Source organism: Salvelinus fontinalis, chromosome 27, assembly GCF_029448725.1.
Source record: "Salvelinus fontinalis isolate EN_2023a chromosome 27, ASM2944872v1, whole genome shotgun sequence".
NCBI lineage: Eukaryota > Metazoa > Chordata > Actinopteri > Salmoniformes > Salmonidae > Salvelinus > Salvelinus fontinalis.
Genome location: NC_074691.1, coordinates 26,349,469 through 26,371,845, shown reverse-complemented (window position 1 = coordinate 26,371,845; position 22,377 = coordinate 26,349,469). Strand labels below are relative to the sequence as shown.

The 22,377-nt window shown below is 41.8% G+C and overlaps 2 protein-coding genes across 10 annotated transcripts in view; both read right to left on the bottom strand.

Annotated features, from left to right (window-relative positions):
• Positions 1-9,717: 9,717 nt before the first annotated feature.
• On the bottom strand, positions 9,718-17,289 carry LOC129825358 (transcriptional repressor protein YY1-like). Of its 5 annotated transcripts, none has more exons than XM_055885404.1 (6): positions 16,606-17,289; positions 13,109-13,310; positions 12,787-12,846; positions 12,461-12,521; positions 10,952-11,110; positions 9,718-10,803 (listed from the first exon to the last, which is right to left on the bottom strand). In XM_055885404.1, the coding sequence occupies exons 1-6, from the start codon at positions 17,132-17,134 to the stop codon at positions 10,621-10,623; spliced, it is 1,194 nt and encodes a 397-aa protein (XP_055741379.1). In that variant the 5' UTR covers positions 17,135-17,289; the 3' UTR covers positions 9,718-10,620. The 5 variants fall into 5 exon arrangements, with proteins under 5 accessions (XP_055741379.1, XP_055741381.1, XP_055741380.1 ...); XM_055885406.1 differs by having other exon boundaries at positions 13,148-13,310; XM_055885405.1 differs by having other exon boundaries at positions 13,109-13,298.
• Positions 17,290-18,754: 1,465 nt separating this feature from the next.
• LOC129825357 (ena/VASP-like protein) overlaps positions 18,755-22,377 on the bottom strand; it is a 302,481-nt gene continuing 298,858 nt past the window's right edge. For 3 of the 5 annotated variants that reach the window (XM_055885401.1, XM_055885398.1, XM_055885400.1), the window contains exons 8-13: positions 21,157-21,196; positions 20,994-21,048; positions 20,530-20,590; positions 20,225-20,285; positions 20,077-20,134; positions 18,755-19,778 (exon numbers count right to left, since the gene is read on the bottom strand). In XM_055885401.1, coding sequence (XP_055741376.1) covers positions 19,741-19,778; positions 20,077-20,134; positions 20,225-20,285; positions 20,530-20,590; positions 20,994-21,048; positions 21,157-21,196 — 313 coding nt within the window. In that variant the 3' untranslated portion in view covers positions 18,755-19,740. The remainder of the gene's footprint in view (positions 19,779-20,076; positions 20,135-20,224; positions 20,286-20,529; positions 20,591-20,993; positions 21,049-21,156; positions 21,197-22,377) is intronic. The other 2 variants (XM_055885399.1, XM_055885402.1) reach the window with 1 other exon arrangement.

Here is a 22,377-nt window from a genome sequence, read left to right as displayed (position 1 = left end):
ACAGGCTCCTAGGCCTCCTAGGTGCTGCAATCCATGTTGTAACATTGGCTTTTCTCCACTTGTGGCCAATTCATCGCTGGTAGAATCTATGTCCCAGAAGGAAAAAACAAAAAGCTGACAATATCAATGAGTTGCTGGAGAGCAATACAATCTTAATAAAATGTAAAAAAATTCACCTTTATTTAACCAGGTAGGCCAGTTGAGAACAAGTTCTCATTTACAACTGCGACCTGGCCAAGATAAAGCAAAGCAGTGCGACAAAAACAACAACAACAACACAGAGTTAAACATGGGATAAACAAACATACAGTTAATAACACAATAGAAACATCTATATACAGGGTGTGCAAATGTAGTAAGATTAGGGAGGTAAGGCAATAAATACGCCATAGTGGTGAAATAATTACAATTTAGCATTAACACTGAAATTATAGATGTGCAGATGATGATGATGATGGGCAAGTAGAGACACTGGGGTGCAAAAAAGCAACAAAAAAAAACAATATGGGGATGAGGTAGTTGGGTGGGGTATTTACAGATGGGCTGTGTACAGGTGCACCTGCTGGAGCGCGTGCTATGGGTGGGTGTTGCTATGGTGACCAGTGAGCTGAGATAAGGCAGGGTTTTACCTAGCAAAGACTTATAGATGACCTGGAGCCAGTGGGTTTGGCGACTAATATGAAGCGAGGGCCAGCCAAGGCGAAAACCTGTTTTCGCTTTGTCATTATGAGGTGTTGTGTGTAGATTGCTGCGGATTTTTATTTGATCAATTTCATAATAAGGCTCATATCAAATGTGGAAAAAGTCCATGGGTATGAATACTTTTCCCGAAGGCACTGTGTGTGTGTGTGTATATATATATATATATATATATATATATATATATATATATATATATACAGTGGCTTGCGAATGTATTCACCCCCTTGGCATTTTTCCTATTTTGTTGCCTTACGACCTGGAATTAAATTAGATTTTTTGGGGGGTTTGTATCATTTGATTTGCACAACATGCCTACCACTTTGAAGATGCAACATATTTTTTTATTGCGAAACAAACAAGTAATAAGACAAAAAAACAGAACTTGAGCATGCATAACTATTCATTCCCCCCAAAGTCAATACTTTGTAGAGCCACCTTTTAGAGCAATTACAGCTGCAAGTCTCTTGGGGTATGTCTCTATAAACTTGGCTTATCTAGCCACTGGGAATTTTGCCCATTCTCAATTGGATTGAGGTCTGAGCTTTGACTAGGCCATTCCAAGACATTTAAATGTTCCCCTTAATTAAACCACTCGAGTGTTGCTTTAGCAGTATGCTTAGGGTCATTGTCCTGCTGAAAGGTGAACCTCCGTCCCAGTATCAAATCTCTGGAAGACTGAAACAGGTTTCCCTCAAGAATTTCCCTGTATTTAGCGCAGTCCATCATTCCTTCAATTCTGACCAGTTTCCCAGTCCCTGCCGATAAAAAACATCCCCACAACATGATGCTGCCACCACAGTGCTTCACTGTGGGGATGGTATTCTCGGGGTGATGAGAGGTGTTTGGTTTGCGCCAGACATAGCGTTTTCCTTAATGGCCAAAAGCTCAATTTGAGTCTTATCTGACCAGAGTACCTTCTTCCTTATGTTTGGGGAGTCTCCAACATGCCTTTTGACCTATTTTTTTCTTTAAGAAATGGCTTTTTTCTGGCCACTCTTCTGTAAAGCCCAGCTCTGTGGAGTGTACAGCTTAAAGTGGACAGATACTCCAATCTGTGGAGCTTTGCAGCTCCTTCAGGGTTATCTTTGGTCTCTTTGTTGCCTCTTTGATTAATGCCCTCCTTGCCTGGTCCGTGAGTTTTGGTGGGCGGCCCTCTCTTGGCAGGTTTGTTATGGTGCCAGATTCTTTCCATTTTTTTTATAATGTATTTAATGGTGCTCCGTGGGATATTCAAAGTTTTGTATATTTTTTTTATAACCCAACCCTGATCTGTACTTCTCTACAACTTTGTCCATGACCTGTTTGGAGAGCTCCTTGGTCTTCATGGTGCCGCTTGCTTGGTGGTGCCCCTTGCTTAGTGATGTTGCAGACTCTGGGGCCTTTCAGAACAGGTGTATATATACTGAGATCATGTGACAGATCATGTGACTTAGATTGTACACAGGTGGACTTTATTTAACCAATTATGTGACTTCTGAAAGTAATTGGTTGCACCAGGTCTTATTTAGGGGATTCATAGCAAAGGGGGTGAATACATTTGCACGCACCACTTTTCCGATTTGTATTTTTTTGAATTTTTTAAAACAAGTCATTTTTTAAATTTCACTTCACCAATTAGGACTATTTTCTGTATGTCCATTACATGAAATCCAAATTAAAATCAATTTAAATGACAGGTTGTAATGCAACAAAATAGAAAAATGCCTAGGGTACTGAATACTTTTGCAAGGCACTGTGTATATAAACTCAACAAAAAAAGAAATGTCCTCTCACTGTCAACTGCGTTTATTTTCAGCAAACTTAACATTTGGAAATATTTGTATGAACAAGATTCAACAACTGAGACATAAACTGAACAGGTTCCACAGACATGTGACTAACAGAAATGGAATAATGTGTCCCAGAACAAAGAGGGGTCAAAATCAAAAGTAACAGTCAGTATCTGGTGTGGCCACCAGCTGCATTAAGTACTGCAGTGCATCTCATCCTCATGGACTGCACCAGATTTGCCAGTTCTTGCTGTGAGATGTTACGCCACTCTTCTACCAAGGCACCTGCAAGTTCCCAGACATTTATGGGGGGAATGGCCCTAGCCCTCACCCTCCGATCCAACAGGTCCCAGACGTGTTCAATGGGATTGAGATCCGGGCTCTTCGCTGGCCATGGCAGAACACTGACATTCCTGTTTTGCAGGAAATCACGCACAGAACGAGCAGTATGGCTGGTGGCATTGTCATGCTGGAGGGTCATGTCAGGATGAGCCTGCAGGAAGGGTACCAACATGAGGGAGGAGGATGTCTTCCCTATAACGCACAGCATTGTGATTGCCTGCAATGACAACAAGCTCAGTCCGATGATGCTGTGACACATCGCCCCAGACCATGATGTACCCTCCACATCCAAATCGATCCCACTCCAGAGTACAGGCCTCGGTGTAATGCTCATTCCTTCGACGATAAACGCGAATCCGACCATCACCCCTGGTGAGACAAAACCGCGACTCGTCAGTGAAGAGCACTTTTTGCCAGTCCTGTCCGGCAGAAACGGTGGGTTTGTGTTTGTACCCATAGGCGATGTTGTTGCCGGTGATGTCTGCTGAGGACCTGCCTTACAACAGGCCTACAAGCCCTCAGTCCAGCCTCTCTCCATCTATTGTGGACAGTCTGAGCACTGATGGAGGGATTGTGCGTTCCTGGTGTAACTTGGGCAATTGTTGTTGCCATCCTGTACCTGTCCCACAGGAGGGATGTTCTGATGTACCGATCCTGTGCAGGTGCTGTTACAGGTGGTCTGCCACTGCGAGGACGATCAGCTGTCCGTCCTGTCTCCCTGTAGCGCTGTCTTAGGCGTCTCACAGTACGGACATTGCAATTTTTTGCCCTGGCCACATCTCCAGTCCTCATGCCTCCTTGCAGCATCCCTATTGCACGTTCACGCAGATGAGCAGGGACCCTGGGCATCTTTCTTTTGGTGTTTTTCAGAGTCAGTAGAAAGGCCTCTTAGTGTCCTAAGTTTTCATAACTGTGACCTTAATTGCCTACCGTCTGTAAGCTGTTAGTGTCTTAACGACCGTTCAACAGGTGCATGCTCATTAATTGTTTATGGTTCATTGAACAAGCATGGGAAACAGTGTTTAAACCCTTTACAATGAAGATCTGTGAAGTTATTTGGATTTTTACGATTTATCTCTAAAAGACAGGGTCCTGAGAAAGGGACGTTTCTTTTTTTGCTGAGTTTATATACCCAATAAAGGCAAAGAACCTTATGGGTTCTATCCCTACCCCAGAGTTTAATGGGGATTTTAGAAAACAAAAGCTAACTTTTAAATGACAGCTAACATTCCCTTTTAATTAGTTTTAATCCATATTAATAATGATGATGCTGCATGATTTTACCTGGTCAGAAAAATGGCTTGCCGACACCATTAGTAAAGGGTTCTTTAATCTCATCCAAAGAACCAAAAGGTTCTACATATAACACCAAATAACCTTTTTTTCTAAGAGTGCAGTGTTCAAGCTAGCAGGCTGCCAGTCAGTCAGTCAGCTCTATAACCATCAGCTCCTGGTGAAGGGAAAGCTAATCCTCTCTAAGAAGCCCATTCATTCACAGAGGCTTCTTAAGACCAAGCTTATGCTAATCTTGTTATCACTGAAGGCTTCCGGTAATTGAGGATATTGGAGGATAGAGGAGACAGCTTGGGGAGTCAGGGACCACTTCTCTTTGTTCAAACACAACTCAGTCAGAGGCCCCTGCAGTCAGAGATGGTTAGTGCTATCCAGGATCCTAACCCTAACCTTACCCGAACATTAGCAAAACCATAACCCTTACCAACCCCTAACAATTACCTTAAACATTTTACATTTCAACAGGGTATGGACGTCCCAAGAACCCCAGATAGCAAGGACGTCAGAGATGCAGAGCAGGATGAAGTTGACCCTGGGCGCTGATCTGAGGCCAGTGTTGCATTTTCCCTTCAACAACGGTTAAGGTTAGGTTTGAGGCAAGGTATGCGGATCCTTGATCTGTGCCTGTGGGTAATGTTGAACCACATTGAGAAATATAGGGATGTCTTCTGCAAACTGCAAAATATGTAGTACATGGAAAAGGGTCATTTAAATGTCATGAAAATATTGGTTTATCCCACGATCACAAATACAGTAAACCAATTTACACTGAACGAAAATATAAACGCAACATGTAAAGTTAGTCCCATGTTTCATAAAGTGAAATAAAATATCCCAGAAATGTTCAATACGTACAAAAAGCGTATTTCTCTAAAATGTGGTGCACAAATGTGTTTACATCCCTGCTAGTGAGCATTTCTCCTTTGCCCAGATAATCCATCCACCTGACAGGTGTGGCATATCAAGATGCCGATTAAACAGCATGATCATTACACAGATGCACCTTGTGCTGGGGACAATAAAAGGCCACTCTAAAATGTGCAGTTTAGTCACAACACAATGCCATAGATGTATCAAGTATTGAGGGAGCGTGCATTGGCATGTTGACTACAGGAATTTCCACCAGAGCTGTTGCCAGAAAATCGAATGTAAATTTCTTTACCATAAGCCGCCTCCAACGTCATTTTAGAGAATTTGGCAGTATGTCCAAACGGCCTCACAACCGCAGACTACGTGTATAGCGTGGTGTGGGCGAGCCGTTTGCTGATGTCAATGTTGGTGGTGGGGTTATGGTATGGACAGGCATAAGCTACGGACAACGAAGACAATTGCATTTTATTGATGGCAATTTGAATGCAGAGATACCATGACGAGATCCTGAGGCCAATTGTCGTGCCATTCATCCGCCGCCATCACCTCATGTTTCAGCATGTTAGTGCACAGCCCCATTTTGCAAGGATCTGTACACAATACCTGGAATCTGAAAATGTCCCAGTTCTTCCATGGCCTGCATACTCACCAGACATGTCACCCATTGAGCATGTTTGAGATGCTCTGGATCGACGTGTAAGACAGCTTGTTCCGGTTGCCGCCAATATCCAATAACTTTTCACAGCCATTGAAGAGGAGTGGGACAACATTCCACGGGCCACAATCAACAGCCTGATCAACTCTATGCAAAGGAGATGTGTCGCACTGTATGAGGCAAATGGTGGTCACACCAGATACTGACTGGTTTTCTGATCCATGCACCAACAGATGCATATCTGTATTCCCAGTCATGTGAAATCCTAATGAATTTATTTAAATTGAATGATTTCCTTAGATGAACTGTAACTCAGTAAAATCTTTGAAATTGTTGCATGTTGGTTTATATTTTTGTTCAGTATATGTCCCATATGTGCAGCTGTTTTTTTATGCTTCCTCCACAACTCTGGTTTGTAAATGTATATATAAAACAATTGTCTATGTCACATTGGACAGAATATCATAATCACACTTAGTTTTTAAAAACTGAACATGGAGACAAATGAACTGATGAGTCGAATAGTAATACAATCATTTGGTTGATCAGTTGTTGCTGGTTGATGGGACAGTGCCCCAGGTGGGAATTCATGTGGAGAGAATGTCAGCTGGCATGTCAGAAACAAGGCTTAGGGACCATCTTTACTGTGTAAAACCATCTTATATACACGTTACAATTGCTATGCAGTGCTTTTAAGACTGCTGTGCTCTTTTGAAGAGGAGCACACATGGCACCTTTGGTGATGGGGGGAATGGAGCACAAGACCTGATAAGGATTAGAAAATGATGCATTAATCAAATAAAAGTTTGAGACTGGACACGTTTGTGATGTGCATTGCATTTGAACATTTTGCTTTTACATTAAACAAAGAAAGAGGGGGGAGAAAGATACTATTTGATCCTTATGTGGAAAAATGGAAATTGTTACGCACCTACCCCAAAATATGACATTTCAATGTTCCAAAGCATAAACAGTACACAATGGTAGGCCTAATAATCGTATTAGTCAGTGAAACTATCAGCCCGGTTCCGGATTGCAGAGTAGCGTGTTTTGGTGCTCTGCTCGCGCCATGACTGCTGTTGCAGTTCTGGAATTCAGAGGGTTTTTCAGCGCTTGCTCATTCGCTCAGCCTCTCACGTCTCTGTTACCTTGGCAACACACGTCTGCATGAAAATACCATCTGAGAGAAGCGAGCTGTGCCCACCGCAAAGAACCAAAACGACAACATTTATGTGTCAAGAGCAGCAATGATCCTCACAGAGAGACTCCTCAACCGCAGTCAATTGGCCACGCGTCATACATGTCATTTGTGATCGGCTATTAGTTGGCCCTTGGTTTAAAGTTAGGGTAAGTGACTAGGCTACATGTGCATTTTTTAAAACATATATATATATTTATTCACCTTTATTTAACCAGGTAGGCCAGTTGAGAACAAGTTCTCATTTTCAACTGCGACCTAGCCCAGATAAAGCAAAGCTGTGCAACCCAAACAACAACACATGGAATAAACAAACGTACAGTCAATAAAAATAAATAAAAAACACGTGCAAATCTCAAAGGACATTGGTCAAAAGTGGTGCACTGTGTGGAGAATAGACCGTGTGGGGAATAGACTGTGTGGAGAATAGACCGTGTGGGGAATAGGATGTCCTTTGGGACGTAATATGTAATAGGAAAACGCATCGAATGGAAATTGATACCATGGGCACGCGCGCACATGCATATGCTCACAAGGCAGAGCAGCGCGAGGATCGGGGCAATCATTAAAGAATGTAAAATAATAGATCAAAAAAGGGCCCGGGTCGAATCCTGTTGGATTTCCTACTTTACATTTTCGTGGGAAAGATGTAGTGCTGTATGCTTTGCATTTATTCTTCCCTGCCAGTTAGTATTGGGTATGATATGTAACCAAAGCATTCCCTATAGTGTTATGTGCCAAAATACATTTTCATGAAAGAAAATCCAACCGTTAGATGTGGTGAAGGCCAGATTTTTTGGCTTGGCAACAACAATCTAGAAGAGTTGTCTAAAAGCTAAAAAGCAGAGACCAACACAATGGTGTCCAGGCTAACCTTTCTGCAATACATCACAAAAACCAGAGGGGTCATTGCCTCATGGGAGAGAAGAGCTTAATGAAATAAGCATCTAAGAGAGCAGGTGTTGGTGGCTTTACAAACTTCAGCTGCATAACAAGTAGCGTGCTTTACCACTCTTGCCTTTGTCAATCAAAACAGCCAATTGCCTGAATGAATTCATAAATAAGCAGAATACAAGAGATTTTCAATTATGGCCTACACACACAGCCAGACAGGTAGGAAGAAGGAACACGAACACGTGGCTCTTTAAGACAGTTGCTTTAAGACACCAATCAGAATGTCGCATCCCCATGCGCTGTCGTCTGAGCCGATGGAATGGACAGACAGTTTGTGAATTTCAACTAGGTGTTTTAGAGGTGCCTGTGATTCCTGTGCCGTGTTAAAGAAGTTGATGTATTTTTTGAGAGGGAATACATAAGTAGCCTACTTTCCCCTTTCTCTGTAAGGGATCTTTGACACAATTTTATTCTTGTTTCAGTTGAGTTAAATCCATTCAAGGTGAATTTGGGAAAGAAAACAAGAAAGAAACCAATACTTTGTTGAAATCATGCAAATGCTGTTTAGTCTGTCTATAAGCCATGGACATTAAGAGGGCATTTTCATTTAAGCATTGACCAGTCTATCTATACAGTCTTTATGTCAGTGCATACAGAGGTTATAGGCTTCTGCTGCACAGATAGCCCAGGCACCCTTTTCTCAAATCAGGATCTCAAGGTCAGAACAGAAGTAGGCTACTTCCCATTCTTCTCGTCTTATCACAGACTGATTCAGAGCTGACACCAGGTGTGAGAAATTTCTGGCTAATCAGTGACATGAATCAACTAACTACCAGGGGGTAAGGAAACCAGCTGTATGGCCTACCTATGCAATATGCTGGCTCGTATTTGGCCATCATTGTCACGACAGTGGTTTCAGCACCATGGACACACGACTACAATGGAGACGCTCACCATATGGTGAAAATGTCATTGTTCATGTCCCAAAAACAGATCTAGATATGATCTAGGTAAGCCTATAATGCATCTTGCTCTCAAATAGTTTGAGGCACAGGGTATTGAATGTCACCATTTAGTATTCAACCTAAACAAAAATGATTTTTGTCACCTACATGTGGTGTTTTACAGGGTCAGCCATAGTAGTACGGCACCCGGGAGCAAATTGTGATGCGTTCAAAGATATATTGGGCTTTCATAATTCAATGGTAGTCGAAGTGGTGTCTTTTTTGGTTGGGTTTAGCAGCACTAAGAGAAAGCAAAGCATTAAACTGATATTGCACCCTGCAGAGAAGAGTAAACATTTCCTAAATGTGTGAAGGCTGTTTTGAAGGATTTTCTCAACTTCACCACAGGGGGTCAGTAAAACTGGCTACGGTCAGACTCATTGCAGCATGTAGGTGGTGATCATTAATGAACAACCGACCAAGAGTTCCTGGAGGCAGGAACAACCGACCAAGAGTTCCTGGAGGCAGGAACAACCGACCAAGAGTTCCTGGAAGCAGGAACAACCGGATGCTGAGGTACAAGGAAAAATCTGCAGCTCATGCAAAACACCTGCCTTTGGACTTTGTATTAACCAGTGGCACTGTTCCAAATCGACCCCTAGCACGTACCTTCTTCCCCTGGGCACTTCATGTACATTTGAAAGGATGGCTATTTCTCTCAGGTATAGGAGAGATGTCTCAGGTATAGACAAGCAATAAGCTATTTCCCAAAGCCAAATCGACCCTTACGTCCAGTGCTTCTGGAGATCAGAGGATTTGACAGGTAATATGGCAACAGCTCCACCTTGCTCTCTAATAGGCTAGGTGAAAGTTTCACCATATTGACTAAACCAATCAAATCCTCTCACATCTCCACAAGTGCATAGGGCTTAGAGGTTGATTTGGGATTGGCCCCATGTCTCCAGTATAGGCAAGCAATAGGTATTTCACCACACGTATGAGAACACGCCACCCTCACAGCAGGCCTAGAAATTAGTGGAAAAAAACAGATTTGGGATAACCTTTTTATTGTGGGCCGTTGAAATGCATGGGTGTAAATATCAACAAAGAAAGTTCATGGTTGACGACGCCTGTACATTACATTCTAACAAAGAAACAGATGGTCACTCTGGCGATTTCATTTAATGCATTTTAGTATTAGAATAGACAGGCTCGCAGTGAATCAACGGTAGGGACATGTTTCTCAGCAAAGGTGACAATTCATCAAAAAAGAAATCAACTCATGACAAAATTTAATTGGTTAACAATTTAAAAATCACACCTCTATCACAGTCTAAATAATTTCAACAGCCATACAATATAAGTATACAAGATGATTTAATGGTTGGAAGGAATACAACCAAAAGTAAAGATTAAGATGCAAACCAAAACTTTTTTCAGAAGATAGTTTGATGCAATGTGACGGTACAGTAACTCACGTCTTGCCAGGACTATCGTACGGTAAGTGGATCTAAATACTCAGGGGGAAAAAAACATAATAATCTAATTGTCTTACTGAACATATCCCAAAATAAGTGTACAATATGCACACTTGTAGAAATAGAAAATTAAAATCTATGCTGAAAGTGGAAAAACAGCCTGATTGCTCCCTCTCTCATGCCTTTCCATGGCAGAAAGAATAGTCTCTGATGTTAGTCCATGAGTTCCATATTTATGGCAATAAACATGAAGCCGCTATGAGGAGAGAGGGGGTGGAAGGTTGGGAGGGGTTTCATCTTTCTGAAGAGTGCCACTGTGTTCTTCAGCCAACGAATAGGAGAAGGGAGAATTTAATCTCCGTATTTATCAAAAAGTATTTTTCAAACATTTCCTTCTTTCATCAAAGGAGGTTTGACGTGTGGTGTCTTTAAGATGCTGCTGTGGGGGTGGGACTTGGGGCAGGTCGGAGGGCCCTCATTGGTTGTTTTTGGCTTTGGCGTGTGTGAGGATGTGAGACTTGAGGTTGGTTGACTGGGCAAACTTCTTATTGCAGCCGTCAAAGGGGCATACGTAGGGCCGGTCTCCGGTGTGGATACGAACGTGTGTGCGCAAGTTAAAGTCCAGTGAAAACCTCTTCCCACAGCCCTCAAAGGTACACTGCACAAAGGAAGGAGAACATGGATGGACAAAAGGAGAGGTGTATTAGGATATAGGAGTCAATGGTAAATGTGTGTGCAGTTACTCTACATGCATTTGTCTTTTTGCGTCAATCTCCTAGGAGAATTTATGCAGACCAGGTACGTACTTGGAAGGGTTTCTCCCCTGTGTGAACGAGTTGGTGACGTTTGAGTTTGGAACTCTCTACGAAGGCCTTGCCACACTCGGCACAGACGTGCACACGAGGCCCATGGGTGTGAAGATGCTTCCTCATGGCTGAATTGTCCCTGAACATCTTTGTGCAGCCCTGAGGGAGATTTATAGAAAGTGTTGGTATACCGGATTCCATATACACAATGTACAAAACATTAAGGACATCTGCTACAGCGACAGCTAGCTAAGTGGTTTAAGAGCGCTGGGCCAGTAACCGAAAGGTCGGTGTAGGTGTACACCGGGCCGGCAAGGTGAAATAATCTGCCCTTGAGCAAGGCAGTTAACCCCAAACAACTGCTCACCAACTCAATAGGAAAGTATTCTTAATGCATGTCTTAATGTATGATCATGAGTCATAATACCTGATGAGAGCACATTTAGGAATACCAACATTTGGCATTTTCTTAAATGACACTAAAATAAAGTGCAATATCTGTGTGAAATAAATATGTAAACATGGCTCACATTGTGTAGGCATATGCTAGAATGTTTTCTTGCAAAGAAAAACACATGTACTTCTCATTTCCCACTCTGGGTTAATGTGATGGGCTGTCACTTAATAAGTAACTCTCTGTAGCCCTGGAGGTCCATCCATCTGTAGTAAGCGCAACATTTCACTGACAACTTCAGCTTGCTTATATAGAGTGGGTACTACCTGTGCTGAAACGAGAGGGCGAAGTTTTTAACGTGGTCTGAGCACTTTTACGAGGTGCTCAAACCCCCGATTCTTCTCAACCACTGAGAATGTGCACATATCTGCAGCTGTAAACATACCCATCACTCTTGTAATTTCTTTGGCCCGGTCAGAATCAGCTGTGAAGAGCTGCTTGAATGCAGAGGAGAGACTAAGCTGCGTTTTTGTGTGTGTGTTTCCATCTTCCATTGGTAAGAATACTGCGTTAATGTCGGCATAAATGTGTCAACATGTTTGAGGTGTTGGTAGCTGCATAGGCTATTCTCGTTGAGAAGTGTTGACATGCTCTCGGTCCATCGCCATTGTAAGCTACTGAGAAGACAAAATGTTCCCAAACTGGAGATATACGCGATGGAGAATCCTCCTGGTTTGTCAGCCCCACCACTCACCATCGTACAGAAGTAGTTGCCGGCTGCGCCGCACAAAAGGACAGTTTGAAATGCGCCAATTAAGATTTTAATAACATGCGCATATGCTCTAGTTGTTGTAACAGAATATCCTGAAATGTTTTCAGCTCAGGTTTACACGAGGGGCATACAACACAGTGTAGGCATAGCCCACAGTCCGAGTGGTTGCATTTATTATATATTCATTTGGGCTCACAATGCGGACAGAACAGAGGTCCCCGAACCGTTGGAGAATACATGTACCTTAACACCCCTACTGGGCAGGAAAGAAACCATTGGAGAATAAATGTACCTTAACACCCCTACTGGGCAGGAAAGAAACCGTTGGAAACAGACTACTTACTTTATGAGGGCAGGCTATCGTCCTGGGCGCGTCGTCTTCTTTTACCTTCCTCGGCTTCATCCTGAGAAAACATTGGATATGAAGTTAACTTTCAGCCTATTGCATTCACAGGGAACAGAACTCAAATCATGTTGTCCATATACAAAATCTAATTAACCATGTTCAATTCCTAACCAGTGAATATAAACCAGCACCCATGCAAGTGTTCCAGTATGGCTGACAACAGCCGGTTTCGTCCTTTCACTGTGTTAAAGTGCTCTGTGTCAGTGTGTGTTGAGGGTGTTCAGAGATATAAAGGCTCTTGTAGAATGGACTCTAGAACTTACCACACAGAGTTCTGACCATAGGGACCAGCAGAGTCACTGAAGGAACTAAGAACACAGCATCTGAACGGGACAGTCAGAAATATCCGGGCTCAACACTCCCTTTAGGAAGGAGATCGGGCTATATACCTCTGACATCTACTACAGAAAAGATGCCTCATCAGGTGCTGCCTTCCAAGACAGGCAGGCAACATGGAGAATCACAAATCCTGGCATCTTGCTAAACACCAATTTACAAGGTGAGCTACGTGTAAATTATTTGTGTGTTAAGAGTTTAGGCCAAACAATAGGTTTTTTTATTTGAGGGTGTGTTCGCTGTACATACCCTTGATGGACAGGTGAGTTTAGGCAGATAGACACTGACCTGGCAAACTCTGCCAGCTGTTTGGGGTCTGACAGGTCGATGCCAGGTATCCCTCCAGGGGGCAGCTTCTTCCCCGTCATGTATTCAGAGTAGTCCGGAGGGGAATTCTCCCCAATGATCTGTTCTTCAACAACTGACTCATGGTCAATGTCTTTTTTGTCATCTAGGATACAATGCAGGGACTTAACCGAAAATAGCCAAACAAGACCGGGGTAAATCATTGCAGTTTGCCCACGCGCCAGCAGATGGCGATATTGAGTCATTTCATTTGTATTTATTATGGATCCCAATTACTCTTTCTGGGGTGCAGAAAAATTAAGGCAGTTATAACATTTTAAAAACATTACTTCCACAACAGATTTCACAACACATTAATAAGTGTGTACTGTCAGGCCCCTATTTTACTACCACATATACACAACACAAAATCCAAGTGTATGTGTGTATGTTATCGTGTTTGTAGGCACGTGTCTGTGCCTATGTTTGTGTTGCTTCACTGTTCCATAAGGTGTATACATGAGTTACTTGATGTGGAATAGAGTTCCATAGTCATGGCTCTATGTAGTACTGTGCGCCTCCCAAAGTCTGTTCTGGACTGTGAAGAGACATGGTTTGTGGCCAGTAGTTCAAACAGACAGCTCAGTCCATTCAACATGTCAATACTGCTCACAAATACAAGTTGTGATGAAGTCAATCTCTCCTACAATTTGAGCCAGGAAAGATTGACATGCATAATGTTAGCTCTCGGTGTACATCCAAGGAACAGCCATTGCTGCCCTCTGTGGCACCTGACCACAAGACTGTGCGACAAAACTAGGGCCTACCTTGATACACTCGTATCCCCCGTGGACCGGTTCGTATGTAAAACATTCTCCATTCAGGCTGCAAATGCATCACTTTCATGCATCACAACCATGCTAGTGGCCAATGCCTAGGAACGCTAGACCAAGATGTTGCGTATCAGATTTTCATGCATCACAACCATGCTAGTGGCTAATGCCTAGGAATGCTAGACCAAGATGTTGCGTATCAGATTTCAGGAAGGAGCATTAGTCAATCTAGCATGGCGGCCTGGTCTCAGACTAGACGTAACATAGTATATGTAAATCCGGGACACTCAAATTAGTATTATATGTTCACATAAAACAGATAGTTACTTAAAGTAAATATTCACCCATTTTGATTATATATTTTTCTGCATCTGAGCAATGTTCTATTGATTCCCTGGGTCATTTATTGCTATTGCCGTTCAAGCAGGCATACATTTGGCCGGAATGACATACTGTAGCATTTCGATAAAGCCGCTCCCACTACACTGGAACTTAATAGCAATACAACTTTTAGATCGCAATCACATCTATCATACATCAGATTTCAAAACTGGACGATGTCATAACACAGGAGGTCATCTTCTCTCGAATGACCCATTGATCATATTTCTTGCTATATTCCTACATAGAGAAAAATGGAATTTAGCAGAGGGTCTAACACATTTCTCCTACTTGTCTGCTCCTTCAGTCCAGGGTGCATTGCATGGTGCTGTTGCGAATGTCAGACTACACTCAGACACATTGACTGACCAGTTGAACATGGTTAGACTGTAGACTCCTAAATTGATATTGCCATTTGTTTAAGCGATTTTACAGCTAACTAGCTACTTCACATGCTGATATTGACTATTGTATTGTGTGTAGCTATGTTTGCTAGCTACCTACCTAGCTCAGAGGGAGCATTGCATTGTGGGTTTTGCAGTCAACTTGAGCTGCAACAGATTTTGACAATGATTTTCACATGTTGCTACCAACCTTATTACAAACAAAATTAAACACATGTTCACAAAAAAATCACGGTTTTGGGTGGATTTTTAATACACCCAACCAACCACCCTACTAAAGATGAGATTTGAACTCGCAAACTTTGGGTTGCTAGACATTCACGTTATACACCCACCCAACTATGTTAGCTAACCTTAACCAATAGCCTAACTAATGTTAGCCAACTTGATAATGCTAGCCATCTAGCTAGAATTCATATAATACATGTTGCAAATTGTAAACATATTGTACGTTTTGCATATTCATAACAAATTGTTTCTAATTCGCAATATATTATACAAATTGTAATTTGTAACATAGCATACGAAAATGGGTGATGTACATACACAAGTTACTCCATTTTGTATTATATGTAACGTTTCATATGGTATGTATTGTCTTGGACACCAGCATGATGGTGGAAAATGGTGTTTCATAAAGAAAGTACACATTTTCCCAGTTTTTTCCCTTCTTACCATTAACTATAGTTAACGAGGAAATGAACGCGTTTGCAGCCTGAATGGAGAATGTTTTAGGTACGAACCGGTCCACGGGGATATGAGTGTATTGCCGGCTGCATACAATGCGTTTGGACGGTAAGGTGAAACGACTCAATATCGCCATCTGGCGGCCTTTAGGCTACTAAGCTGTTAGAAAACAGCAAACAAAAAACACTGCAGCAATATTTCTAGACATTGTAGCTAGCAGTATAGCTTTGTTTTTACAAAACAGTGAAATACAATGTATACAATCATTGATTCTGATTAAAATAACTAATATGAACATGCATCACCTTGATCCCCCTGCACAGTTTATCTGCTAACATTGTTTCTCGCTCTGCTGCTAGTCGCATTTTGGTAGCCACGCGCCAGGATTATGGGTTTACTAGTTAGCCTAGCACGCGAACGGAGAATGTTTATCAATCATGCTGAATCCAAATGCGGTTAAACGGTGCTTGTACAATGCACGCTGTGTAGGGTCGTAGTTTTTAGGAACGTTAACTAGCTTGTGTTGCTAGCCAGCTACTATACTTGATTGAGAACTCGCTAGCTGTCGCGTGTAAAAAAAGTTAACGTTAGCTGGCTATGCAGAAAAGCATCAATGGGCTAGAAATAACTTTTTTTTGACAATATATTTGGCCAGCCGTTTAAATCTAACAAAACTAAGTTACAGGGTTACTGACCCAGATATTGTAATCACGGCTGATGTAGTTACTTATTCCGCAAAGTTGACGTAAGACACCTAACTAGCTAGTTACGCCGTCAGGGCCTACTCTCTCTGGAGTCAGCAGCGCGCTTGCACCCCTGACCGCCGCCATCTTCGCCCGGCCGCCCTATCGCCATTTTTTCGGGACGCCATACTGGTTCTCGGGGAACATGGCGGCGCCCAGCAACATTTAAAAACATGGCCTCCAAAACAAAAACATTTCAATCTAACCGACACACATTTCTGCACATTCTAAAAGTGATCCCGAAGGTGGCTTGGCGAACTACGAGGGAATAGACTGGTGCAAAACGTCTACGCCCTGCAACAGGGCCTCTTGGCAAGAATCTTGCACAAGTTAACTACCAAGCACGAACAATGCGGGGAGAGATACACAGATAACGTTAGCTACAGTAACATTAGATAGAACCGACGACTTACCCGAAGCCCACATTGTAACAGAGAATTCCCCCTCCATAGTCTTTATTTGCACCTGCTTCTGTTCCCATTTTCTACTGCTTGGTTCTACAGCACCCAAATAGCTCTTTTGGCCAGCTTTTTTGCCACTGCCGCCTACCCCTCTCTTCATCCGACCCACCGAGTTTTTCCCGGCTACAGTCACCAGAGTCTGTTCGATGTACTCGTCTTCCACCCCGGGTGCTGGGACGGGGATGAGGAGTTGATCCTCGTAACCCCCGTCCGCAAGCATATCCGAATCATCCCCGCCAACAACTTCCTCTCTTGTCTGCACTAGGATCACTTCTTGATGATGGTGGTGGTTGATCGAATTCGGGTCGTCTGATACCAGCGGCTGAAGTGCTATCATCGGCTGGTCGTCGTCTCCCCCGATCACTGTAGTCTCGATAGTCTCTACCGGTATCGTTTCCACCTCTATCTCGTGCAACTCCACTAGTTCGGCCGGCATCTCCGAGCCGTCCGCCTCAATATAAAGCGTATCGCCGGATGCCATGTTGAACTCTACCAGCTTACTTCTCACGCAGCCTGTGCTGTGCTCGTTTGCCCCACAAACACCCCCTGCCCCTGTTCTCCCTCTTCGATGATCAATTATATTGACAAGATAGTCGAGTGACCGCTCTAACGATTAAAATACATGTCCTCAAAGATGGGAGGAGGCAAGATCAGGTGGGACCATTCTAGCCAATGAGAGGGCATATGCGCGTGTGAAAACTCCGATATAAGGTCGTTTTTGTCAGAGTTGCCTAAATTCCATTTGCTTCCACTTATACCAGTGCATTCGTAACAACCTAACCACTGCGGAACTTATAGTCGAACAAATAAGCCTCACGTTGCAAATAAGCAATTCATTTTTTGTTGTTGACTAAATTCGACACTCTCTTGACCTCCATTCAAAAATGCCTAATTTCGTTGTTTTATTTTTGTGTACAGATTTTTGAGTAAACCCTGTCGCTTCGCCTTTTCCTCTCGGATAACACAAATAACTCTGTCCCAAGCCACCAATTCCTACACCACAAACATCACAAACACCTATGGGGGGGTCTGGTGAGGATGCTTAGACCTAAAGTTGCATTCCTTTTGATCATGTAGGGTGAATATTTTTTTGCTTGCTTAAACATTAATAAGGCCCACAATGACATTGGCCAACTCACTGCTAAGCATAATGCACCATAAGACATTTCTATGTTTTTTTTTAAATGCAGAAAACGACTATCACATAGGATACCTACTGGCATTAGCCCCATCTAGTCCATTGGATGTATTTCATAGTTTCATAGGCTCGTTGAATGTTTCATATTACACTACACATCAACAGGGAATAGGGATGGATATATTGCAATTGTTTTTTGTTTCTTGGGTTTTCTACAAATATATGTTTTCTGTAAACATACTCTATATGGGCTTTCTCGATTGGCGCAGCGGTCTAAGGCACTGCATCTCAGTACTAAAGGTGTCACTACAGACCCTGGTTCGATTCCAGGCTGTATCACAACTGGCCGTGATTGGGAGTAGCAGAATCGGCCCAGCGTCGTTAGGGTTTGGCTGGGGTAGGCGCAGTCATTGTAATAAGAATTTGTTCTTAACTGACTTGTCTAGTAAAATATATCTGGTCTTTTGGCGTTCTCCTAATCTGACCTCCAGGTGTCAGTATACTCAAGGGGACATAATACCTCTCAATCTAGATAGTTGTGTAACACCTCTTGTGATGCAGTCATGTATCTGCATTACATGTGCTGTATACTGACTGCATGAGTTTATTAATATCAGGAGGTTGCAAAGCCATGTTACAGAGAAGTCAGATAGAAGTGTATGGAGAAGTACAGATGGGGTTCTCTGTCATGTAGGGAATCATTCATCCCTATACTTAACAATTCTCTAAATTGATCCCCAATGAATACGCCAAAGGATAGTGTTATGTGTTGTTATAAAGTATGACTAAAACAGAGATATGTTAAAAGGAACAGATAGGCCAAATGATGTTCATAGTGGCCCATAGTGTAGGAATACACAGTCTGACTAGGTGAATGCTTCTGAGTAAACACTAAATCAAAGCAGCTAATCAAGCACAACTCAGAAAACAGACACAACTCTCACAATCAAAGAGGTCACTTCATTTTTCCAAGACATTGTTCAGTTTTATTTGAAATCATTTTAGTGAATATATACTATATATATATATATATATATAGGCCAAATTACATTTTTTTTTACCAGGAAGCACTTGGTCATAAAAGGAAATAATAAAACAAACAATACTTCACCATATCGTTGCAGCCAATAAACATTTTATAAACAACATGATCACAAATACTCTGGTGTATTATTATTTTTTTGTTCATAAGATTGCAATATCCAAAGAGCAATAGTTTATATACCACCCTCCCTTTCAGGTTCAAGACCTGTTTTAAAAAATCTTTCAGTCAGTGATTACACACACACAATTGTGTTTGGCGAAAAAGGATACAAAACTCTTTAAAAATGTTGAGGTCAGATCATGAGAAATAAATCCATATGTGCTTATAATTGTATTTTAAAACAAAATCAAAAGAGAAAAAAATGACAATATAAAATATAAAAGGCTGACATAAAATGATTATCATCAGTGTCATTATAATTATTATTTTGTTACTATTGTCGTCACTAAAACTACTACTACTTATATTCACACCATTACATCTACAATAATACAAAATAATAGTCATATTAATGACAATGATAGTAATAATAATGCCAAACAAACATTTTATAAATAAAAACTCCTAGAAAACCAAGATGTTACTTAATTGAATTTCATTATTGTTTCCTTTAAGATGGGAAACAACAGTAAACATTGGTTACCGATGGACAGATAGAGAGAAAAACGAGACCAGAGAAAGTGAAAAAATCAGTGCGAGAGTGTCCTCCATCCATCCCATTCTTCCAAACGTAACGTAAACAAACTGTTCCTGTACTGTTACAGCAACATTGTCACGTTGCTTTAACATCACAGCAATGTAGAATAAATAAATGGTTGTAGTTCGGGCCTCGATCCTCTCCTTGCCTCCTTAGACACAGCAGTGGTTGCCGTGGGGACAATGGTTCCAAAAGGTACATGAAAGATTATGTCGTGCTGATTCTGCTCAGTTCTTGTCTAATGACTGGAAGAGAGAGGAGACACAACAGGAGTGTTACAAGTCTTGTCATGGAGAGAAGATGTGTTGTCCTGTCAGAGACCAACTCTAGTATATCAGCAGTATTACTTTCAGTTTCTATGTCTCTGGCGCCATCTGGAGGAAAACATGTCTCACTTCTTCTCTTCCAGAACAACCTCATTTGGTCAGTTCCAAACATAAGTGCAGTAAACTACATACTACAGAGGTATTAGCCACAGACAGTACATTTCCTATCGAGACATTCTTGGATGAAGTGAATGAGGAACTCAGAGAGATAACGCACCATCAATGATCTCATCCTTCACCTTGTGTAATTCACGAACAACTTCTTCCAAGATTTCCTGTTCCAAGTACAAAAGTTAATCATAACAGGTATATGTTTTCATATTAACAAAGTGTATGTGCCAATAATTTACTTCGGGGCTCCTTACCTGCTTCATTCTGTCAAAGTCTAAGGCATCTGTGTCGCTGCTACTCCCCACAGGTCGTACCCTACAAAAACCAAGGAAAACACTCTCACACAACATAGTATCTCAATATATTTATTTTACAAATGAGAGTAAGCATGCAATATAAAATTGTAAGTGCACAAATAAGGCATTAAGTGTACAGAGGGAAATGTGTACAGTCCTTTACAGAGTTAACCAGCCAATCCCTTGATTACATAACCTAATTTTAAGACCTTGACCTTGACCTTGGCAGTTGGCAGACTAACTTAGTCTGTCAAGTTTCTCACCTTGATACCAGTGATGACCTCTCTGCAGAGTTGGCTCTGTCCCATGGCTTCTTCACGCCATCTGAGAGGGGAAGGAGAAGAGAAGACAGGGGTCAGGGTAGGAAAAACACTACCTCAACATGTTAATTTTATTGTGTGTGTATATATATATATATTGTGTTGTTCTTGTGTACAATAAATTGTGGTGTATTTGTGTTGTATACGTCAGAAACCCTGCCTCTTCAAGGAGGATCTTAAATAAACCTCCGCCCCCAAAAATACACTTGTCTTTTCCTACTAGCACTGACTCTGCTGATAACTACTTTATTGAGGGAAAATGTGCCTGTTATGACTGTGATATGTGGTTGTCTCATCTAGCTATCTTAAGATGAATGCACTAATTGTAAGTCGCGTCTGCTATAAGAGCATCTGCTAAATTACAAGAATTTAAATGTATATATATAAACTGTGTGTGACTGGAGTACCTGTGGCGTTCTGTCCACCCTTGATGCCAGGGGAAGGGGACCTATTGGGGTCATCCTGCAAAACAACAGGAAAAATATATTGACGTCAACTAAGGAGAAGTGAGTCATAAATGTAATGATAAAAGAGTCATAAGTCACTGTAACATCAGTTAGCATCACTCACGATTTGGTTGTCCTCAGGCTTCTCTGATGCTGCTTTCCTTCTAGGGGCAAGAAGAAGCCTCAAGTCAGAGCCTCATTCAGTTTGATATCAAAGTTGTACATTCAATATGTCTGACGGTCCCCTCCCCATATGACTAGACATTATTTTGAATAGAAATGTCTGTTGTTCTAACTAGAAGGCTACGTTTCTGTGGGACCTGCAGGACCAGATTGAGATCATTGCGGTCAGTTGGCATTTTTCGTGCTGCGGTTGGGAGCGGGTGGTCAGAGAGGCAACTTTGGGATGAAAATCTTTTTGTTGTCCCACAGATGATTTGGAAACGCTCGTCTTTCTGCTTTGAATACGTTAGCATACTTATTGTATTAAAAGCACATCTTTGTTGCATTATTCACATACTCAGAATTCGCTGCTTCAAGTTAAGTGTCCTACCTCTCCTTTCCTAGTTGGGCATGCAAGATCAAGTGCACCTAGTATACACTACCGGTCATAAGTTTTAGAACACCTACTCATTCAAGGGTTTTTCTTTATTTTTACTATTTTCTACATTGTAGAATAATAGTGAAGACATTAACACTTTGAACTAACACATATGGAATCATGTAGTAACCAAAAAAGTGTTAAACAAATCAAAAATCTATCTTATATTTGAGATTCTTCAAATAGCCACTCTTTGCCTTGATGACAGCTTTGCACACTCTTGGCATTCTCTCAACCAGCTTCATGGGGTAGTCACCTGGAATGCATTCCACAACCTATATACTAGGCAGTGACAGATAAAAGGTCCAAAAAAGATTCCAGTCACCCAAGTCACAGACTGTTCTCTCTGCTATCGCACGGCAAGCGGTACCGGAGCGCCAAGTCAATGTCCAAAAGGCTCCTTAACAGCTTCTACCTCCAAGCTATAACACTGTTGAACAATTAATCAAATGGCCACCCGGACTATTTACATTGACACCCCCCCCCCCCCCAATTTGTTTTTACACTGCTGCTACTCACTATTTATTATCTATGCATAGTCACTTTACCCCTACCTACAGTACATGTACAAATTACCTCAACTAACCTGTACCCCCACACATTGACTCGATACCGGTACCCCCTGTATATAGCCTCATTATAGTTATTTTAATGTGTTACTTTACATTTTTTACTTTAGTTTATTTAGTATATATTTTCTTAACTCTATTACTTGAACTGCATTGTTGGTTAAGGGCTTGTATG